This window comes from Oncorhynchus gorbuscha, linkage group LG02 (genome assembly GCF_021184085.1).
Source record: "Oncorhynchus gorbuscha isolate QuinsamMale2020 ecotype Even-year linkage group LG02, OgorEven_v1.0, whole genome shotgun sequence".
Classification (NCBI taxonomy): domain Eukaryota; kingdom Metazoa; phylum Chordata; class Actinopteri; order Salmoniformes; family Salmonidae; genus Oncorhynchus; species Oncorhynchus gorbuscha.
Genome location: NC_060174.1, coordinates 78,796,299 through 78,815,834, shown reverse-complemented (window position 1 = coordinate 78,815,834; position 19,536 = coordinate 78,796,299). Strand labels below are relative to the sequence as shown.

The 19,536-nt window shown below is 44.1% G+C and overlaps 1 protein-coding gene across 11 annotated transcripts in view; it reads left to right on the top strand.

Moving 5' to 3' along the window:
• Positions 1-19,536, top strand: part of LOC124010501 (autism susceptibility gene 2 protein-like) — a 511,152-nt gene that overhangs the window by 136,234 nt on the left and 355,382 nt on the right. The window contains exon 1 of one of the 11 annotated variants that reach the window (XM_046323081.1): positions 15,343-17,186. The exons of the other annotated variants lie outside the window; for them this stretch is intronic. Coding sequence (XP_046179037.1) covers positions 17,139-17,186 — 48 coding nt within the window. The 5' untranslated portion in view covers positions 15,343-17,138. Of the gene's footprint in view, positions 1-15,342; positions 17,187-19,536 lie in introns of those variants that run through there. 11 annotated transcript variants of the gene reach the window in all.

The window sequence follows — 19,536 nt, the reverse complement described above, 5'->3', positions numbered from 1 at the left end:
CGTACACACACACACCGTACACACACACACACATTAAGTTTAGAGACAAACAGAACCTGAAACAAGAACCTTCCAGACTTCCAAATGTTTTAGGCAAAATAGGCTGCTGTATTGTTTTAAATGTCCCTTCTTTGCATGTACAGTATTTGCATTGTGCACAGAGAAAGATGTGAAACTTTGGCAAGCCCGTCAAAGTCTGTCATACTGTAGTAAAGGCAGTATGACCTGGTATGATCTGTGATATCAGCCTACTGTCTTGTTCCCTCCTGACTGTACCAGTACAGCAGGGATGCCCAACTAGATTCAGCCTCGGCCAGATTGTTTTCTTGAGCGGATGGTCGGCAGGCCGGAACATAGTTAGAAATAATTTGTACACTGCAAATTGACCCCATATTGATATCAAATTTGACCAAAACAGAATCATTTCAAACCTTGATTACGTTGGGATAAGATCACATATACCTCTCTGTTTATGTGTGGGTTTACTTGGGAACAAATTGTATACATTAAAATCCCTTGGAGATGATATCCTGGTGTTTTTACAGTCTTTTATGTCCAACAATGGATATATTTGTAACAGCATTCTTCCTCCTCTTCTGAGGAGGAGTAGCGAGAAGGATCGGAGGACCAATGCGCAGCGTGGTAAGTGTCCATAAAGTTTATTTTAAGACATAAACTGAACACTATGAAATACAAAACAATAAACGTGAACATGAACTAAACCGAAACAGTACCGTGTGGCAACAAACACACACACGGAAACAAACACCCACAACTCAAAAGTGAAACCCAGGCTACCTAAGTATGACTCTCAATCAGAGACAACTAACGACACCTGCCTCTGATTGAGAACCATACTAGAATGAACTCAAAACCCCAACATAGAAAAACACACAGACTGCACACCCCAACTCACGTCCTGACCATACTAAATAAAGACAAAACAAAGGAAATAAAGGTCTGAACGTGATAATATGTTTATTTATTTTTTGCTCAGAAAACTTGGGGGGCTAAATAATATCAACGGCCTGTGGGCTGCCAGTCACAACATCAGCCAGGTACTCTGTCACTAGAGATGTGAATACAGTAAGCTGAGTGGGAATGGACCAGACAGAGAGACAGACAGAAACTAGCAGCAGTACAGGTTTTTGTGCAGCATGAAAATACTGAGGACAGAGAATGTATTGTTATGTAGGAATTACATAGGTTTGAGTCCAGGCTCTGTCACAGCCGGCCGCGCCCGGGAGACCCATGGGGCGGCGCACAATTGGCCCAGCGTCGTCTGGGTTAGGGGAGGGTTTGGCCGGCAGGGATGTCCTTGTCCCATCGCGCTCTAGCAACTCCTGTGGCTGGCAGTGCACGCTGACACGGTCACCAGGTGTACGGTGTTTCCTCCGACACATTGGTGCGGCTGGCTTCCGGGTTAAGTGGGCATTGTGTCAATGCATTGTGTCAAACCGGCTTGATTGGGTTGTGTTTTGGAGGATGCATGGCTCTCGACCTTCGCCTCTCCCCAGTCCGTACGGGAGTTGCAGCGATGAGACAAGACTGTTACTACCAATTGGATAACACATAATTGGGGAGAAGAAAAAAAAGATCTGCATTCGGGGTGACAGCATCACTGTTTTCGTTATTGTTTTAGTTTTGTTGTTGAAACGGAGGAGTAGTGGAGGAGAGGAGCATCCGACTGTACATATTCTGCTGTTCTATCATAAGTGCAATGAGATCTGAGAGAAAAGAAAGTGCTCGTTGTTTGCAGTAACTTCTCTGTTGTTGTGATGTCCCAAATGGGATATGTCTCTTCTATTGCTGTTATTGCACCAAACAAACACCCTAATTCTGACTGACTATGGTCTTAATTTAATGGTTGAGTTTATCGTGCTGTTCAGAGAGACATTCATTTTGATTAGGGAGTGTAGATGGGAATCCATGAAACCTGATTTGAAAAATAAGTCGTTATCATGTAATAAGGCATTTAAAGGGTCAGTGCAGTCAAAAACTCCAGTGATGCTGGTGCTGTGTCTGTCAGCTCACTCTCCTCTCACCAAACATGTCACCTGCACACACTGGGGTCTCAGGTGTCAGGAGAGTAGTTGACAGTTGACGCCCTGTGACCCTCTGCACTGGGGGAAGCCATGTACAAAATCAGATTGTATGTCTGGAGTTTTGATTTGGAGTAAAGGTCATGATGTTGTGGATGGTATTATCTTGTATATGTCCTGGTGTCCAACTGTAAATCTATCATCAGGCGCTCATCTGCTCATGACCTGCTCATTCATGGTCTGCGCTCTGCTCTCTCTCTCTCTCTCTCTCTCTCTCTCTCTCTCTCTCTCTCTCTCTCTCTCTCTCTCTCTCTCTCTCTCTCTCTCTCTCTCTCTCTCTCTCTCTCTCTCTCTCTCTCTCTCTCTCTCTCTCTCTCTCTCTCTCTCTCTCTCTCTCTGTAGAGCACACCCACAGAAATGAGTTATTGGTCAGCTAACCTTGCCGTAGACTAACAGCTCAGGGGGGATGTGTGAGCTTTCCTCCAGAAAGACAAGAGTTCATGAAACTTAAGGAATATGTTTGTATCTATAGCTGCACAATACAATGCCCAAGAGAAACGGTGTCTAGACAAGCATTCTCACACACCCAGACACAACCAATACAGACAGGCAGTCAGGAAAGATGTAGTAATAGTTTGCAGCACCAAACGATGTCTGGTATTTTTAGGTAGGAAATTGGACTGTAAGCTCTGTGGAATGTAAGGTATGTGAGTGTTGTCTATGTGGGAGTTAAGTGATGTTTTGGCACCCTCTGCTGCGAGCTGATGAGAATGCCTGACTGGCGATAGAATTTAGATTGCCATGCAAGGTGGAGATGGATTTTTTTGGGGGGAACGCGCTCATTTCCCTCCCTCCTTCTCCATCTCTCTCTCTCCTTCTTCCTCTCTCTCTCTTTCTCTCTGTAATGCTGCATCTCAGAGCCAATTTGCTCTGCTCTTCCCAGGCGCTGTGCAGCTCCCTGTTGCTAATGATGCTAAAGCTAAAATGAGCTCAGTTTATTAGCTATTATAAACTGGTTGGTTACAGCCCTGAATGCTGATTGGCAGACAGCCATGGTATATCAGACCGTATACCACGGCATGACAAATCATTACTTTTTTCTGCTCTAATTATGTTGGTAACCACTTTATAATAGCAATCAGACACCTCTGGGGTTTGTGATATATGGCCAATATACCAAGGCTAAGGGCTGTATCCAGGCACTCCGCGTTACGTCGTGCCTAAGAACAGCCCTTAGCCGTGGTATATTGACCATATACCACACCCCCCAGGCCTTATTGCTTAATTATAACACAATGAACAGAGCTCTCTCTACTCTATCTCCCTCTCTCTCAAAAAACATGGACTTCTTCAATAAGACAGTAATAATATACTGCTTTGAAATTTGAAATAGTTGTTACCTTTTAACTTGCCCTTTAACTCATTTGGCTTCAAACTGGTGCATTTAGCCCAGGCAGGCCTTGATGATAGCGTCTCAGTCTCTTCCTCCTCCCTGTGTTGACCCGTTTAGGGCAGGTTGAGAAGGCAGTTTTGATGCTTTTCTATTTCTCCTCAGAGACCAGGCTTCCCCTCCAGTCATACAATGCAGATGCTGAAAGACTGTTGGAAAAACACATGCTGAGCAGCGGGGAGTGTGTGTGTGTGTGTGATCTGGGAGCTATTCGAAGCAGGCAGAGTCAGAGGGTATATACAGCACTTGCTCTCTTTTCATTCTCCCCCTCAGGTTCTCCTCTCCCCCACACAGACAGCGGGGGCTCCCCCTCCTCCCTCCATCCCTCCCTCTCCTCCTCATACATTCACCCTGTCAATGCTACACACGTACAGGTAACTGCCAAAATAAAGGAAACACGTGAGTAAATGAGGGCTACAAAGTATACTGAAAAAAGTTACTTCCACACAGGTGTGGTTCCTGAGTTAATTAAGCAATGAACATCCCATCATGCTTAGGGTCATGTATAAAAATGCTCAGTTGCCCAATATTTTGGCTCCTATGACTGGAAGAAGAGATCTCAGTGACTTTGAAAGAGGAGCGTAGGGGGTTCAAAGGGTGTGTGTGTGTTTCAGTCACCAGATCTTAACCAGATCTTAATTGAATGCTTATGGGAGATTCTGGAGTGGTGCCTGAGACAGTGTTTTTCACCACCATCAACAAAACACCAAATTCTGGAATTTAATTTGGAAGAATGGTGTTGCATTGCAACCAATAGAGTTCTAAACGCTAGAATCCATTCCAAGGGGAATTGCAGCTGTTCTGGCTCGTGGTGGCCCAACGCCCAATTCAGACACTTCATGTTGGTGTTTCCTTTATTTTGGTAGTTAACTGTAGTTCACAAGTTTGATCAATAGCGCTTGGCAACCCTCGCTAGGAGACGACTCGGCCTCCACCAATCTGCTGTAACGTAATGGCTGTTGCTAAGGAGCCTGGTAATGTGCTGCAGTCTATATTTTAGACATGATGCTCGAGGGTTTTAATGCTGCTGCTATGCTTCTGTCCACAATAAGAGGCCCCATGTGGGTTGTAGTGATGGCCAAGAGAATGGATATGTGTCCTTTTTCTGCCCTGGAATCATGAGTGTTATTACATTAAGGGCATTATGATCTGTGTTAAGGTGATTTATTTATCCATGTCTGGAGAGTGTGTCAGGACAGAGGCCCACCCTGGGGTTCTGGGGGGGGTCCGCAAAGAGGTCTAGGGGTTCCTCCTTTCATCCAGCCTGATATAAATAGTTATGTTATTGCTGTAATAGTAAATGTGTCAATTCTTATCCCTTGTAATTCTGTAAAAAAAGTGAATGAATTTATCCTGTTTGATTGTGTGTGAAATGAGAGGTGTAGATGTGCAGTGGGTCACTGGGCTTTAGAGATGTCTGTCTGCATGGGCTTTGGTGTGTCATTGCTTCTCAAGGATCCAATTATGATTACCTGGCTTAGAAACGTTTGCTCAACAGACTATGCTTAATCCCTGGAGATATTTATGTGTATCGTCCAAGACACACACACACACACACACACACACACACACACACACACACACACACACACACACACACACACACACACACACACACACACACACACACACACACACACACACACACACACACGCGCACTCACACACACGTGCACTCACACACACATACACACACACGGACACACACACGCGCACACGCACACACACACACACACATACAGCGGGGCAAAAAAGTATTTAGTCAGCCACCAATTGTGCAAGTTCTCCCACTTAAAAAGATGAGGCCTGTAATTTTCATCATAGGTACACTTCAACTATGACAGACAAAATGAGAAAACAAAATCCAGAAAATCACATTGTAGAATTTTTTATGAATTTATTTGCAAATTATGGTGGAAAATAAGTAAAGTCAATAACAAAAGTTTATCTCAATACTTTGTTATATACCCTTTGTTGGCAATGACAGAGGTCAAACGTTTTCTGTAAGTCTTCACAAGGTTTTCACACACTGTTTTTGGTATTTTGGCCCATTCCTCCATGCAGATCTCCTCTAGAGCAGTGATGTTTTGGGGCTGTTGCTGGGCAACACAGACTTTCAACTCCCTCCAAAGATTTTCTATGGGGTTGAGATCTGGAGACTGGCTAGGCCACTCCAGGACCTTGAAATGCTTCTTATGAAGTCACTCCTTCGTTGCCCGGCCAGTGAGTTTGGGATCATTGTCATGCTGAAAGATCCAGCCACGTTTCATCTTCAATGCCCTTGCTAATGGAAGGAGGTTTTCACTCAAAATCTCACGATACATGGCCCCATTCATTCTTTCCTTTACACAGATCAGTCGTCCAGGTCCCTTTGCAGAAAAACATCCCCAAAGCATGATGTTTCCACCCCCATGCTTCACAGTAGGTATGGTGTTCTTTGGATGCAACTCAGCATTCTTTGTCCTCCAAACACGACGAGTTGAGTTTTTACCAAAAAGTTATATTATTGTTTCATCTGACCATATGACATTCTCCCAATCTTCTTCTGGATCATCCAAATGCTCTCTAGCAAACTTCAGAAGGGCCTGGACATGTACTGGCTTAAGCAGGGGGACACGTCTGGCACTGCAGGATTTGAGTCCCTGGCGGCGTAGTGTGTTACTGATGGTAGGCTTTGTTACTTTGGTCCCAGCTCTCTGCAGGTCATTCACTTGGTCCCACCGTGTGGTTCTGGGATTTTTGCTCACCGTTCTTGTGATCATTTTGACCCCACGGGGTGAGATCTTGCGTGGAGACCCAGATCGAGGGAGATTATCAGTGTGTCTTCCATTTCCTAATAATTGCTCCCACAGTTGATTTCTTCAAACCAAGCTGCTTACCTATTGCAGATTCAGTCTTCCCAGCCTGTTGCAGGTCTACAAGGTTGTTTCTGGTGTCCTTTGACAGCTCTTTGGTCTTGGCCATAGTGGAGTTTGGAGTGTGACTGTTTGAGCTTGTGTACAGGTGTCTTTTATACTGATAACAAGTTCAAACAGGTGCCATTAATACAGGTAACGAGTGGAGGACAGAGGAGCCTCTTAAAGAAGAAGTTACAGGTCTGTGAGAGCCAGAAATCTTGCTTGTTTGTAGGTGACCAAATACTTATTTTCCACCATAATTTGCAAATAAATTCATTAAAAATCCTACAATGTGATTTTCTGAAATTTTTTCCCTAATTTTGTCTGTCATAGTTGAAGTGTACCTATGATGAAGATTACAGGCCTCTCTCATCTTTTTAAGTGGGAGAACTTGCACAATTGGTGGCTGACTAAATACTTTTTGGCCCCACTGTATCTTCTTTGTTACCTTAGCCCAGTGTTTCCCAACCCTGGTCCTCCTCCTTTTGTTGGAGCTGTGGACAAACACACCACATTCAGCTCATTGAGGTCTTGAGGATTAGTTGACATTTTGAATCAGGTGTCCTCAATGACCAGGGTTGGGAAACACTGCCTTAGCCTATAGCAATGTTGTAGGGAAAAGTTGTGCTGCTCTAGCACCATTTCCCTACTGCAGGTGCTGCTCTAGCACCATCTCCCTACTGCAGGTGCTGCTCCAGCACCATTGCCCTACTGCAGGTGCTGCTGTAGCACCATTTCCCTACTGCAGGTGCTGCTCCAGCACCATTTCCCTACTGCAGGTGCTGCTCCAGCACCATTTCCCTACTGCAGGTGCTGCTCTAGCACCATTTCCCTACTGCAGGGGCTGCTCCAGCACCATTTCCCTACTGCAGGTGCTGCTCTAGCACCATTTCCCTACTGCAGGGGCTGCTCTAGCACCATTTCCCTACTGCATGTGCTGATCTAGCACCATTTCCCTACTGCAGGTGCTGCTCTAGCACCATTTCCCTACTGCAGGTGCTGCTCCAGCACCATTTCCCTACTGCAGGGGCTGCTCTAGCACCATTTCCCTACTGCAGGTGCTGCTCTAGCACCATTTCCCTACTGCAGGTGCTCCCACTAAAACCACTGGTATCATATCAACTATCCAAGGTCTGGAATATGGCACTGGCAGACTATGGCTCTCTGTTATCTGACTCTCTCTCTTTGTCCCCCCCCCCCCCTTATCCTGTTGGTACTGATTTGCCTACGGCATGGTCCAGGTCCTCAGTGCACACGCACAGACAGTCTCCTGGCCCGCTACTCCATTAGGCCCTTTCCTCTCCTTTCGTCTCCTCTCCAACCTCGCTCCGCTCCAGCTAACCCTCCCCTACCTGTCTCTCCACGCCATTGTTCCCCCCCCACCTACTCCCCTCGCCTGTGAGCAATTACAGCGAGTTTATCTCTCTTTCCTGCTTTCATCTGATCCCTCTGCTCGCCAAGGCAGCAGTGGATGGAGCAGCAGCTTGGGCCTATGGGTCGGCCAGTTCCCTGTTCCATCCCGGTTCCCAGTGGAGTAGAGGTGTGCGTGCGAATCCGTTTAGGAGGAAGGAGAGCTGGAACATCAGGGTTGGCACCGGCCCCTGCATGAGTCTAAAAGTTATTGGAACGTGGAATTATTCCCCCATTCTTTTTTTGTCCTTTCCTTTCCTCTCCCTCTCCTTATATCTCTCAAATCCCCCCCCTCAAGTCTCCTCTGACTTGTGAGAAGGAATGAGTTCAAAATGAGGGGCATGTCACTGACCAAGTCCATATTATGGCAAAAACAGCTCACATAAGCAAAGAGAAATGACAGTCCATCATTACTTTACAACATGAAGGTCAGTCAATCTGGAACATTTAAAGAACTAAAGTTTTTAAAGTTTCTTCAAATGCAGTTGCAAAAACCATCAAGCTCTATCATGGCTGGCTCTCATGAGGACCGCCACAGGAAAGGAAGACCCAGAGTTACCTCTGCTGCAGAGGATAAGTTCATTAGAGTTAACTGCACCTCAGATTGCAGCCCAAATAAGTAACATACACATCTCAACATCAATTGTTCAGAGGAGACTGAGCGAATCAGGCCTTCATGGCCAAATTGCTGCAAAGAAATCACGACTGAAGGACACCAATGAGAAGAAGACGCTTGCTTGGGCCAAGAAACACGAGCAATGGACATTAGATTGGTGGAAATGTGTCCTTTGGTCTGATATAAGATATAAAAAAATATAAGATTTTTGGATCTAACTGCCGTGTCTTTGTGAGACGCAGAGTAGGTGAACGGATGATCTCCACATGTCTGGTTCCCATTGTGAAGCATGGAGGAGGAGGTGTGATGGTGTGGGGGTGCTTTGCTGGTGACACTGTCTGTGATTTATTTCGAATTCAAGGCACACTTAACCAACATGGCTACCACAGCATTCTGCAGCGATACGCCATCCCATCTGGTTTGGGCTTAGTGGGACTATCATTTGTTTTTCGACATGACAATGACCCAAAACACACCTCTAGGCTGTGTAGGGGCTATTTGACAAAGGAGAGTGATGGAGTGCTGCATCAGATGACCTGGTCTCCACAATCACCCAACCTCAACCCAATTGAGATGAGTGGGACTGCAGAGTGAAGGATAAAGAAAAACCCTTGAATGAGTAGGGGTGTCCAAACTTTTGACTGGTACTGTAAGTACATACACACAGACTGGCACAGTTGGATAAAAGCGTCTGCTAAATGGCATATATTATTATTATTATTACAGAGTTTGTCGGTTGTGTAACACTTTCTTCCAGTCACAAAATCTACTCTCTCAGTGTGAGAGGAAATGGCGAGGCAGGGGAGGCTGTGCCATTACCAGAGCTGTTACTAACTGTTCTCTGTAAGGGTGGCAGGAGGGCAGGCAGCCTCACTCCCATGGTACTCTGGTCTGCTGCCTCAGGAGTCAGGACAGGTCACCATCATCACACAGACAGGGTGGCACAGCAGAACAGTACAGAGCAGCCCGGACTGGAGCACAGGGCCATGCACTCAGGGTCAGGCACAGTCCAGCTAGGGGCATCATGACCTCATGGCAGACTGGAGGGCATTGCTTATATGGTGATAATAATCTTCCTGAAACAGAAGATTATAGTCTGTGATTTTCATCCCATCCGGATACTGTTGATTCTGCTCATCATATCTGCTAATGATATCTTTTTTGTTTTTCTTTCCTGTTTACCAATAGTTCCAAAGTATTTCTTCCATGTTAGTTATGCCCACCACACCAGCCCTCGTCTGGCTTTACCCAAAAGAGGAAACCTTGTAAAGCTTAATGCCGGTTCTTATAGCAAGTCGTCTTTGCTAGAGCAGACTGGTACCCTAATCCTCTATATTAGGAGAGGAGAGAGGGGTATAACTGGATTTCCTGTGCGTGCCATGTCTCTGGCTCAGTCCCCTGTCTCCCCCTGTGTTATCTAACCATCAGAGGGGCTGCAGTGCACTAATATCTGTGTGTAGCATGAAGAGCCCTTTGTTCGGCGAGACAAGTAAGAGCCTGGGGAGGGGAAGGAAGGAGAAGAGAGGAAACAGCATAACATCATCCTGTCCGTGCCATGCCCTGCCGTGCCATACCGGGCCACTGCCTCCCGGTGCGTGCAGCTACGTTAAAGACCTCAGTCGGGGAGAGAGAAGGAGAGAAGAGAGCAGGGGGCCTGAGACCTCCTTAACATGCACGCTCACGTCACATTACACTCTGCACTCTCACAATGATTCAGGATGATTCCCCTCTTCATCACTGAATCTCTCTCTCTCTGTATCACACGGAACCATCCACAAGCCAGGTCAAACCCTGAAGCGGAGGAGAAGAAAGAATCAGAAATGTAGCAAATGTTTGTAGTAGTGCCAATGCTTTTGAAGAATTCCCTTATATCTTACCAACACCCCTCCGTCTTTCTCTCATTCCCCTCCTTTTTTCTCCCCAGCCTGTTTATGTAAGGGGCTGTGTTACTTTCAATAGAGTACTGCACCATTAGCCCCCAAAGAGCTTAAAAGATTAAAGGAACCACTAAAAACATTTAGGGGAGTGAAGGGGACGTTTGTGCATGAGGGACTTTGGGTTGGAGGAGGAGGGGTTTTTCTTCATGTTCTTCCACGGCAGGCAGCGGGTTTAGCAGAACATTGGAGCTGTAGAGGAGGACACTGGAACATCTGGGCTGGTATAGCTGAGAAAGGAGAAGAGAGAAGGGCTGCTGCGACACTCACCCTCTCTATCCTCCTGTTAGCAAGCTCAGTGCGCCAGCTCAGGGTGTAGGGACTGGGGAAGCCTACACATGCACAAACACACGTCCCTTTCTCCACCCAGGAGATTGTTTGCCTCCTGCAGGGAAGCGTCTGTATAGTCAGGCAGGCAGCCTGGGGCCTTCTCTCTCAGCCTTCTAAGCAGCTCGTCTGTAAGGCTCCTCTGTTGGGCTCTGTGGGATGAAGGTATTTAACAGGGAACGGATGAGAAAGAAAACTCAAAGCATTGAATCACATGATCCTACAAGGTTTAGACTGTTCTCAGAAAGTGGAGCAAGGCAGCAGCATTAGCTCAAATCATACCCTATCAGGCAGCAGTGCACTGTAGTGTGCAGTGTATTGAGCCATGCATGAACAATGTTCTGTTCTTCCTAGCATGATTCTACTCTATTAAATTCAATTTTAATGATATGATCTTTTTGCATGCTGTGTTTAATTGCTAAACTAAGATTCCAAAAGCAGCTGTAGATAACCTTTTGATCGCTACAGCAAATTCTTATTATCCTCACACGCACTAACATTGATACACTACCAGACTAACACAGACTAACACACACTACCAGACTAACACAGACTAACACACACTGCCAGACTAACACAGACTAACACTGATATACTAACAGACTAACACAGACTAACACGCACTACCAGACTAACACAGACTACCACAGACTAACACACACTACCAGACTAACACAGACTAACACAGACTAACACACACTACCAGACTAACACACACTATTACAGACTAACACACACTACCAGACTAACACAGACTAACACTGATATACTAACAGAGACTAACACACACTAACAGACTAACACTGATACACAAACAGACTAACACAGACTAACACGCACTACCAGACTAACACAAACTAACACAGACTAACACGCACTACCAGACTAACACAAACTAACACAGACTGTCACACACTAACAGACTAACACACACTAAAACACACAAATACAGGCTAACACACACTAACACAGACTAATACAGACTAACACAGACTAACTGACTGACACACAATAATACAGACTAACACAGTACACACTAGTACAGACTAATACAGATTAATACAGACTAGCACAAACTAACTGACTAGCACACACTAAAACAGACTAATACAGACTCACACACACTAGTACATACTAATGCAGACTAACACAGACTAGCACACACTACCAGACTAACACACACTAACACACACTAACACTGATACACTAACATACTAACACACACTAGTACAGACTAACACAGATAAACACAGACTAGCACACACTAAAACAAACTAGCACACACTATTACAGACTAATGAAGACTAACACAGACTAACACACACTAATGCAGACTAACACACACTATTACAGACTAATACAGACTAACACACACTACTACAGACTAACACAGACTAACACACACTAATACACACTAACACATAATAATACACACTAATACAGACTTATATAGATTAACACAGACTAACACACACTATTATAGACTAATACAGACTAACACACCACTATTACAGACTAATGCAGACTAACACAGACTAACACACACTAAAACACACGATCACAGAATAATATACACTAAATCAGACTAATACAGATTAACACAGACTAACACACACCTACAGACTAACACACACAAACAGACTAACACACACTAACAGACTAACACTGATATACTAACACATACTAACACCCACACTAACAGACTAACACTGATACACTAACAGACTAACACACACTAACACACGAATACAGACTCATACAGACTAATACACACTACCACAGACTAACTGACTAACACACACTAATACAGACTAACACACACTAACACAGGCTAACACACACTAATACAGACTAACACAGACTGACTGACTAACACACACTAATACAGACTAACACACACTAATACAGGCTAACACACATGAATACAGACTAACACACACTAACAGACTAACGCACACTAACTGACTAACACAGACTAATTCAGACTAACACAGACTAACTGACTAACACACACTAATACAGACTAACATACACTAAAACACACTAACACAGAATAATACACACTAAATCAGACTAATACAGATTAACACAGACTAACACACACCTACAGACTAACACACACAAACAGACTAACACACAAATACAGACTAACACACACTAATACAGCCTCACACAGACTAATACAGACTAACACAGACTAACTGACTAACATACACTAATACAGACTAACACACACTAACACAGACTAACACACACAAATACAGACTAACAAACACTAATACAGGCTATCACACACTAATACAGACTAACACACACTAACACACATGAATACAGACTAACACACACTAATACAGGCTAACACACACTAATACAGACGCACACACACTAACACACACGAATACAGACTAACACACACTAATACAGGCTATCACACACTAACAGACTAACACAGACTAACACACACTAACAGACTAACTCACACTAACAGACTAACACTGATACACTAACAGACTAACACAGACTAACAGCCACTAGTACAGACTAACACAGATAAACACAGACTAGCACACACTAATACAAACTAACACACATTAATTATTACAGACTAATGAAGACTAACACAGACTAACACACACTATTACAGACTAATACAGACTAACACACACTACTACAGACTAACACACACTAACAGACTAACACACACTAACTGCCTAACACAGACTAATACAGACTAACACAGACTAACTGACTAACACACACTAATACAGACTAACATACACTAAAACACACTAACACAGAATAATACACACTAAATCAGACTAATACAGATTAACACAGACTAACACACACAAACAGACTAACCCACACTAACAGACTAACACTGATACACAAACAGACTAACACAGACACACAATAACAGACTAACACAGACTAACACACACTAATACAGACTCACACAGACTAATACAGACTAACACAGACTAATACAGACTAACACAGACTAACACAGACTAACTGACTAACACACACTAATACAGACTAACACATACTAACACAGATTAACACACACGAATACAGACTAACACACACTAATACAGGCTAACACACACTAATACAGACTAACACACACTAATACAGACTAACACACACTAATACAGACTAACACACATGAATACAGACTAACACACAATAATACAGACTAACACAGACTAATACAGTTTAACACAGACTAATTGACTAACACACACTAATACATGCTAACACACACTAATACAGACTAACACAGTATAACAGACTAACACACACTAATACAGACGAATACAGATTAACACAGACTAGCATAAACTAACTGACTAGCACACACTAATACAGACTAACACACACTATTACAGACTAATGCAGACTAACACAGACTAACACACACTAATACACACTAACCAGAATAATACACACTAATACAGACTAAAACAGAGTAACACAGACTAACACACACTAATACAGACTAACGCAGACTTAAAGCACGGTCCATTCTCTTTTTTCTCTTTCTCTATGTCCTGTTTTAGAGCTGTGTACTTTGTGTATTGTGCATCATGCCCTATTTTCTTGCATGGGCACACCAGTCTGTGGATGGAATGGCTGCTGTGTGTTTTTTTGTTCTCTGGTGATTCAAGCACAGTGCTGGCCGCAGGGCGCATAGCCAAGCGTGTGCATGTGTCTGTGGGAAGGGAGCGGGTAGGCACGCAGCGAGGACTGTCACTATGCATGAGGAGCCAACACAACCCGAGGGTCCGGGGGTATACCCCCCCTGTGTTTAGAACATCCCCAGTGATGACCTAAGCCCATCTGACAAGAGTTTACTGCGTAGGCCTGGAAACAGAACCCATACCGTATGGTACTCAACTGTTTTCTTTGTTTGTTTTTGCAGAGGGTATTGTCCCAAGTGAACCCACATTTTGGGGTCTGAGTGTGCTTATTGCTTTATCATATATAAAACATTGTTAACCTTTTCTTTACAGCATTACAAGTTATATTTGGCTTTTATACCTGTGAACTTCAAACAGCTTTCAAATATTGTACTCTCTTTCACTGCAATGCGTCCTAGCTTGTCCCGAAAGACGGCCTCTCAGCTTCTCCTTGGATAATAACTCAACTCAAGCTTTTGGTATTATGGTGCATCTCATTAATATTGTTTGTTGATACATACACTATTTCTGTGTAGTGACAGATGGATTGCCTTCCAACAGAGTTGTTACTGTTTCAGGTTGTGTTGCCAAATGTGGATAATTCTCCTGGGATAAAGGACCCTATTATAGCTGGCAGGTACTTCACACAGCTGTCCCAGATGACATAATTATATACACAAGAAGCTGTGTGTGAGTTATCCTAACCTGATGTGCTACTAGGGAGAGTGACAGAATGTAAACACAGGCAGGGTGGCCCGCTGGCCCAATCTGAGCTGTGTGTACGTGGTCATTTTTAGACTTCTTGTACTCTTCCTCATACAGTACAGACAAGACTAAGGGGACTGGGATGTCATAACCAACTGAGTGAATGTTTATACGGTGTTTGAAGATGGCACACTGGATAGTAAAGCACTTTTAATACCTTTTTTTTAAGAACAAGTCTGTTGAATCAAGTTCCAGTGGTGAAGCAAATGTCAAATACACTACTAGAGATCTATGGAGAAATCACAAAGGGCTTCCTCTATAAGAAGAGAACAGCAACTAAAGCAATGTTTAAAAAAAGGGGTTAAATGAGAAAGAGCTCTATACACAGGGCATAACAGAGAGAGCCAAGGAGAGAGAACAAATATGTTGATTAAAGGGGAGGAATAAAAGAGAGATAGCGAGAGAGAGAGACAAAGCGGGAGGAGAGAGAGAGAGGCAAACGAGAGAAAATGGGTTGGGCAGTGAGCAGAGGAGGAGGTTACTGCAGTAGTGTGTGTAGTCAGAGCCGAGGACGAGGACAACAAGAGGACAGAACACCCTTCTTACTGTCATATGCCAATAGGGATGAACACACAGCTAAAGTCCATTTGAGGAGAGCTGCTGTCAGACTGCCAAGCCAGCTACGCCACACACACACACCACACACACACCACGCCAGGGAGAGAAAGGTTGAGAGAGACGGGAGGAAGCAAAGAGGGTAGAAGAGAGGGACATAGAAAGTGGGAGTGAAAGAGAGAACCAGGAGCAAGCAGAGAGGATCAAGAACAACAGAACCAGGAGCAAACAGAGGGGATAAAGAACAACAGAACCAGGAGCAAACAGAGAGAATAAAGAACAACAGAACCAGGAGCAAGCAGAGAGGATAAAGAACAACAGAACCAGGAGCAAACAGAGAGAATAAAGAACAACAGAACCAGGAGCAAACAGAGAGGATAAAGAACAACAGAACCAGGAGCAAGCAGAGAGGATAAAGAACAACAGAACCAGGAGCAAACAGAGAGGATAAAGAACAACAGAACCAGGAGCAAACAGAGAGAATAAAGAACAACAGAACCAGGAGCAAGCAGAGAGGATAAAGAACAACAGAACCAGGAGCAAACAGAGAGGATAAAGAACAACAGAACCAGGAGCAAACAGAGAGGATAAAGAACAACAGAACCAGGAGCAAGCAGAGAGAATAAAGAACAACAGAACCAGGAGCAAGCAGAGAGGATAAAGAACAACAGAACCAGGAGCAAACAGAGAGAATAAAGAACAACAGAACCAGGAGCAAACAGAGAGAATAAAGAACAACAGAACCAGGAGCAAGCAGAGAGGATAAAGAACAACAGAACCAGGAGCAAACAGAGAGGATAAAGAACAACAGAACGAGGAGCAAACAGAGAGGATAAAGAACAACAGAACCAGGAGCAAACAGAGAGAATAAAGAACAACAGAACCAGGAGCAAACAGAGAGGATAAAGAACAACAGAACCAGGAGCAAACAGAGAGGATAAAGAACAACAGAACGAGGAGCAAACAGAGAGGATAAAGAACAACAGAACCAGGAGCAAACAGAGAGAATAAAGAACAACAGAACCAGGAGCAAACAGAGAGGATAAAGAACAACAGAACGAGGAGCAAACAGAGAGGATAAAGAACAACAGAACCAGGAGCAAACAGAGAGAATAAAGAACAACAGAACGAGGAGCAATCAGAGAGGATAAAGAACAACAGAACCAGGAGCAAACAGAGAGGATAAAGAACAACAGAACCAGGAGCAAGCAGAGAGGATAAAGAACAACAGAACCAGGAGCAAACAGAGAGGATAAAGAACAACAGAACCAGGAGCAAGCAGAGAGGATAAAGAACAAGAGAAGCAGGAGAAAGAAGAAACTGGTGTTTTGGCTGTCTTCTAGCTGTGGGACCTTTTGGCGGGTTGCTGTTACTGTTTTTGATTCCTTTAGGAAAAGACTTAACTTGTTCCCTTACCGTCGGCACACTGAGTCAGCCAGAGACAGCAGACGGAGGCAGGATGATCAAGTCCAGTTGGTTCTATGTCAAGTTCAAATACAACGAAAAGGTAAATCAATGAGCTGTTGATTTCTGCTTTGACTTGCTATTAGTGTCTGTCCAAAAGCTGTGCACTATATAGGGGAAATAGCCCGTTTGGAACATAGCCTTACCTTCTGACCTTCAGCATCTTGCCATAACATATGTCTCTAATGGGATGTCTGGCACACTTATCAAAACGCTGGCATCGATTTGGTGTTGCTGACAATCCTGCTTTTGCACCCCAGGAGACAGTTATATTTTTAAGTTGCTCATACATTATTGAACATCATGTCTTACCAGTATTTTGAGACTATGACTATTCTATCCTTTTTCCATGTCTCTCTCATGGCTGTGTGGGTTTTTAAATGCGGAGTTCAACATATGTCCATCCATTTGAAAGTAGGGCTAAATAGGAATATGGTTTATATAATTTTGACCATGGGAATTTTGTCTTGAGATATTTACCATCATGTGTACATAGCTGTACATATATTGACATGTATTTATTCCTATGGATCCCACTTTCATTCCGTTTCAATCTCTCACAGCTACAGCTAGGGCTCGACCCTCTCCTGGGGGGGGGGGCAAGGTGTTGAAGTATTAATGCTGACAAGTGATACTGTACCATCCCCTCTCCACACTCAGGCTAATGAGATGGACCTGGCAGAAGGTGTGCTTTGCTTATGGATGGGGTTACTGCATGTGTAAAGAGGGTGCTGTGTGTGCGTATAGAGTTCTCTTGTAGAAACCAAGAGCCGAGCCAGGGCCCAGCACTTTGTCAAGCAACCTGCCGCCTGGCCAGACAAACAGACAGATAGACAGCCAGACAGTCAGTGAGTCAGGCAGGCAGACAGACATCCATCAACATTTTCCTCAGACTGCTAAGGAAACCAGGCGGTCAGGTTCTCTGAGTTGTGTCAGGTGTCTGTGTGGCTGGAGCATCATCTCCTTACCTAAACAAAGTCCTGGGATTGTGCTGCTTGTGTAGGTTCACATTTGTACTCTGAACTTTTAGCGGATGTTTTAATGTACTGGTACTGTTTTTATCCTTGCTTGAAGGACCAGTACTTGAGTGTAAGAGTTAGGAAGGGAGTTTTATACATAGACTAACTTACACACAGAGTATGATGCCTATGTGCTGTTGTAGTCTGACTCAAAATAGTGGTTAAAAAAAGTGAAGCCGTGCCAAGTGGCCTCATGGGAGCATCTGTTGACACCTGAGGGCTCTGTTTCTGCCTGCTACACAGCTGCCATTTTGTGTCTGCTCTGACCTACATGGAGAAGGATGTCATGTCTGCCTGTGTAGTAATGGCCTGGTGACCACCACCGCAGTCATCTCCTCTCATCATGGTCCTCTGTAATAATAATAATACTGCATTTTTTAATTGAAAAACAATCTCAAAGTGCAACTGTTCCTCAGTTGGTGGCGGTTGCAACGCCAGTGTATTGGGTTTGATTCCCGGAACCAACCATATATAAAGTCTATGCATGTGTAACACACAGGATATGGACCTGGGTCTCCCACGGGAGCATACAACATCTTAGACCATTAGACTAAGAAGAAATCCCCTTTTGGGCTGAGGACAGACACAGGTTTTGAAGTTCGCAGGTGGCGCTACCTAATCACGTGACAATAATCAATTAATGTCCGCTACACAAGCATGACTGTAAATTGTTTTGGATTAAAGTGTCTACTAAATGGCATATATTATTATTTATTATTATTATTACAGCCCTTAGCACTACGCCACAGATAGAACACAGCTAGAACATCAATTTCACCTGATGTATAAGTGTGCAGCATTCGTTCGGCGTTTCCACTCACTACCAAATATGGTGATGGGAGGAAACTCAGTGGCTGGCAGTGGGAGAAGATGGATTTTGGCCGACATTCTGCACATTTTCTCATCAATTGAATATTTGATCTCCATAAAGTTTTCTGTTTCCAGAACGAGAATCTGTTGCTAACAGAGTGGACTGTGTTTTGTAGACTTTGCCAAAGTTTTTACAAATTGCATTGTTTAGAAGGAGTGCAAGGGCAAAATGAGTTATTGCACATGCGCACTTCACGGAGTAGGCGTTCCCTAATGGGAATATGCAAATATATGCTAGAATGCGCCAATAGGATCTCACTAGCTCGTGCTTGGCTCTGCCCATCTCTTTGCCTGTTCTGCCCACTATGATTAATTTACTCCCATCAACAGGCTCTGGTCTATCTTGAGTTAGTTATAAGAAATCTTTGGCTACGCTACACAGACTTTGTGTGCGCTACGCTGGAGACGAGTTAAGGGAACCATGACAACTGGATGACTGCATCGAGCCGCGCTAGCCGGGTGGAACAGTGGAAGCATAAGAGTGCAGCTAGCTACTCATTCATT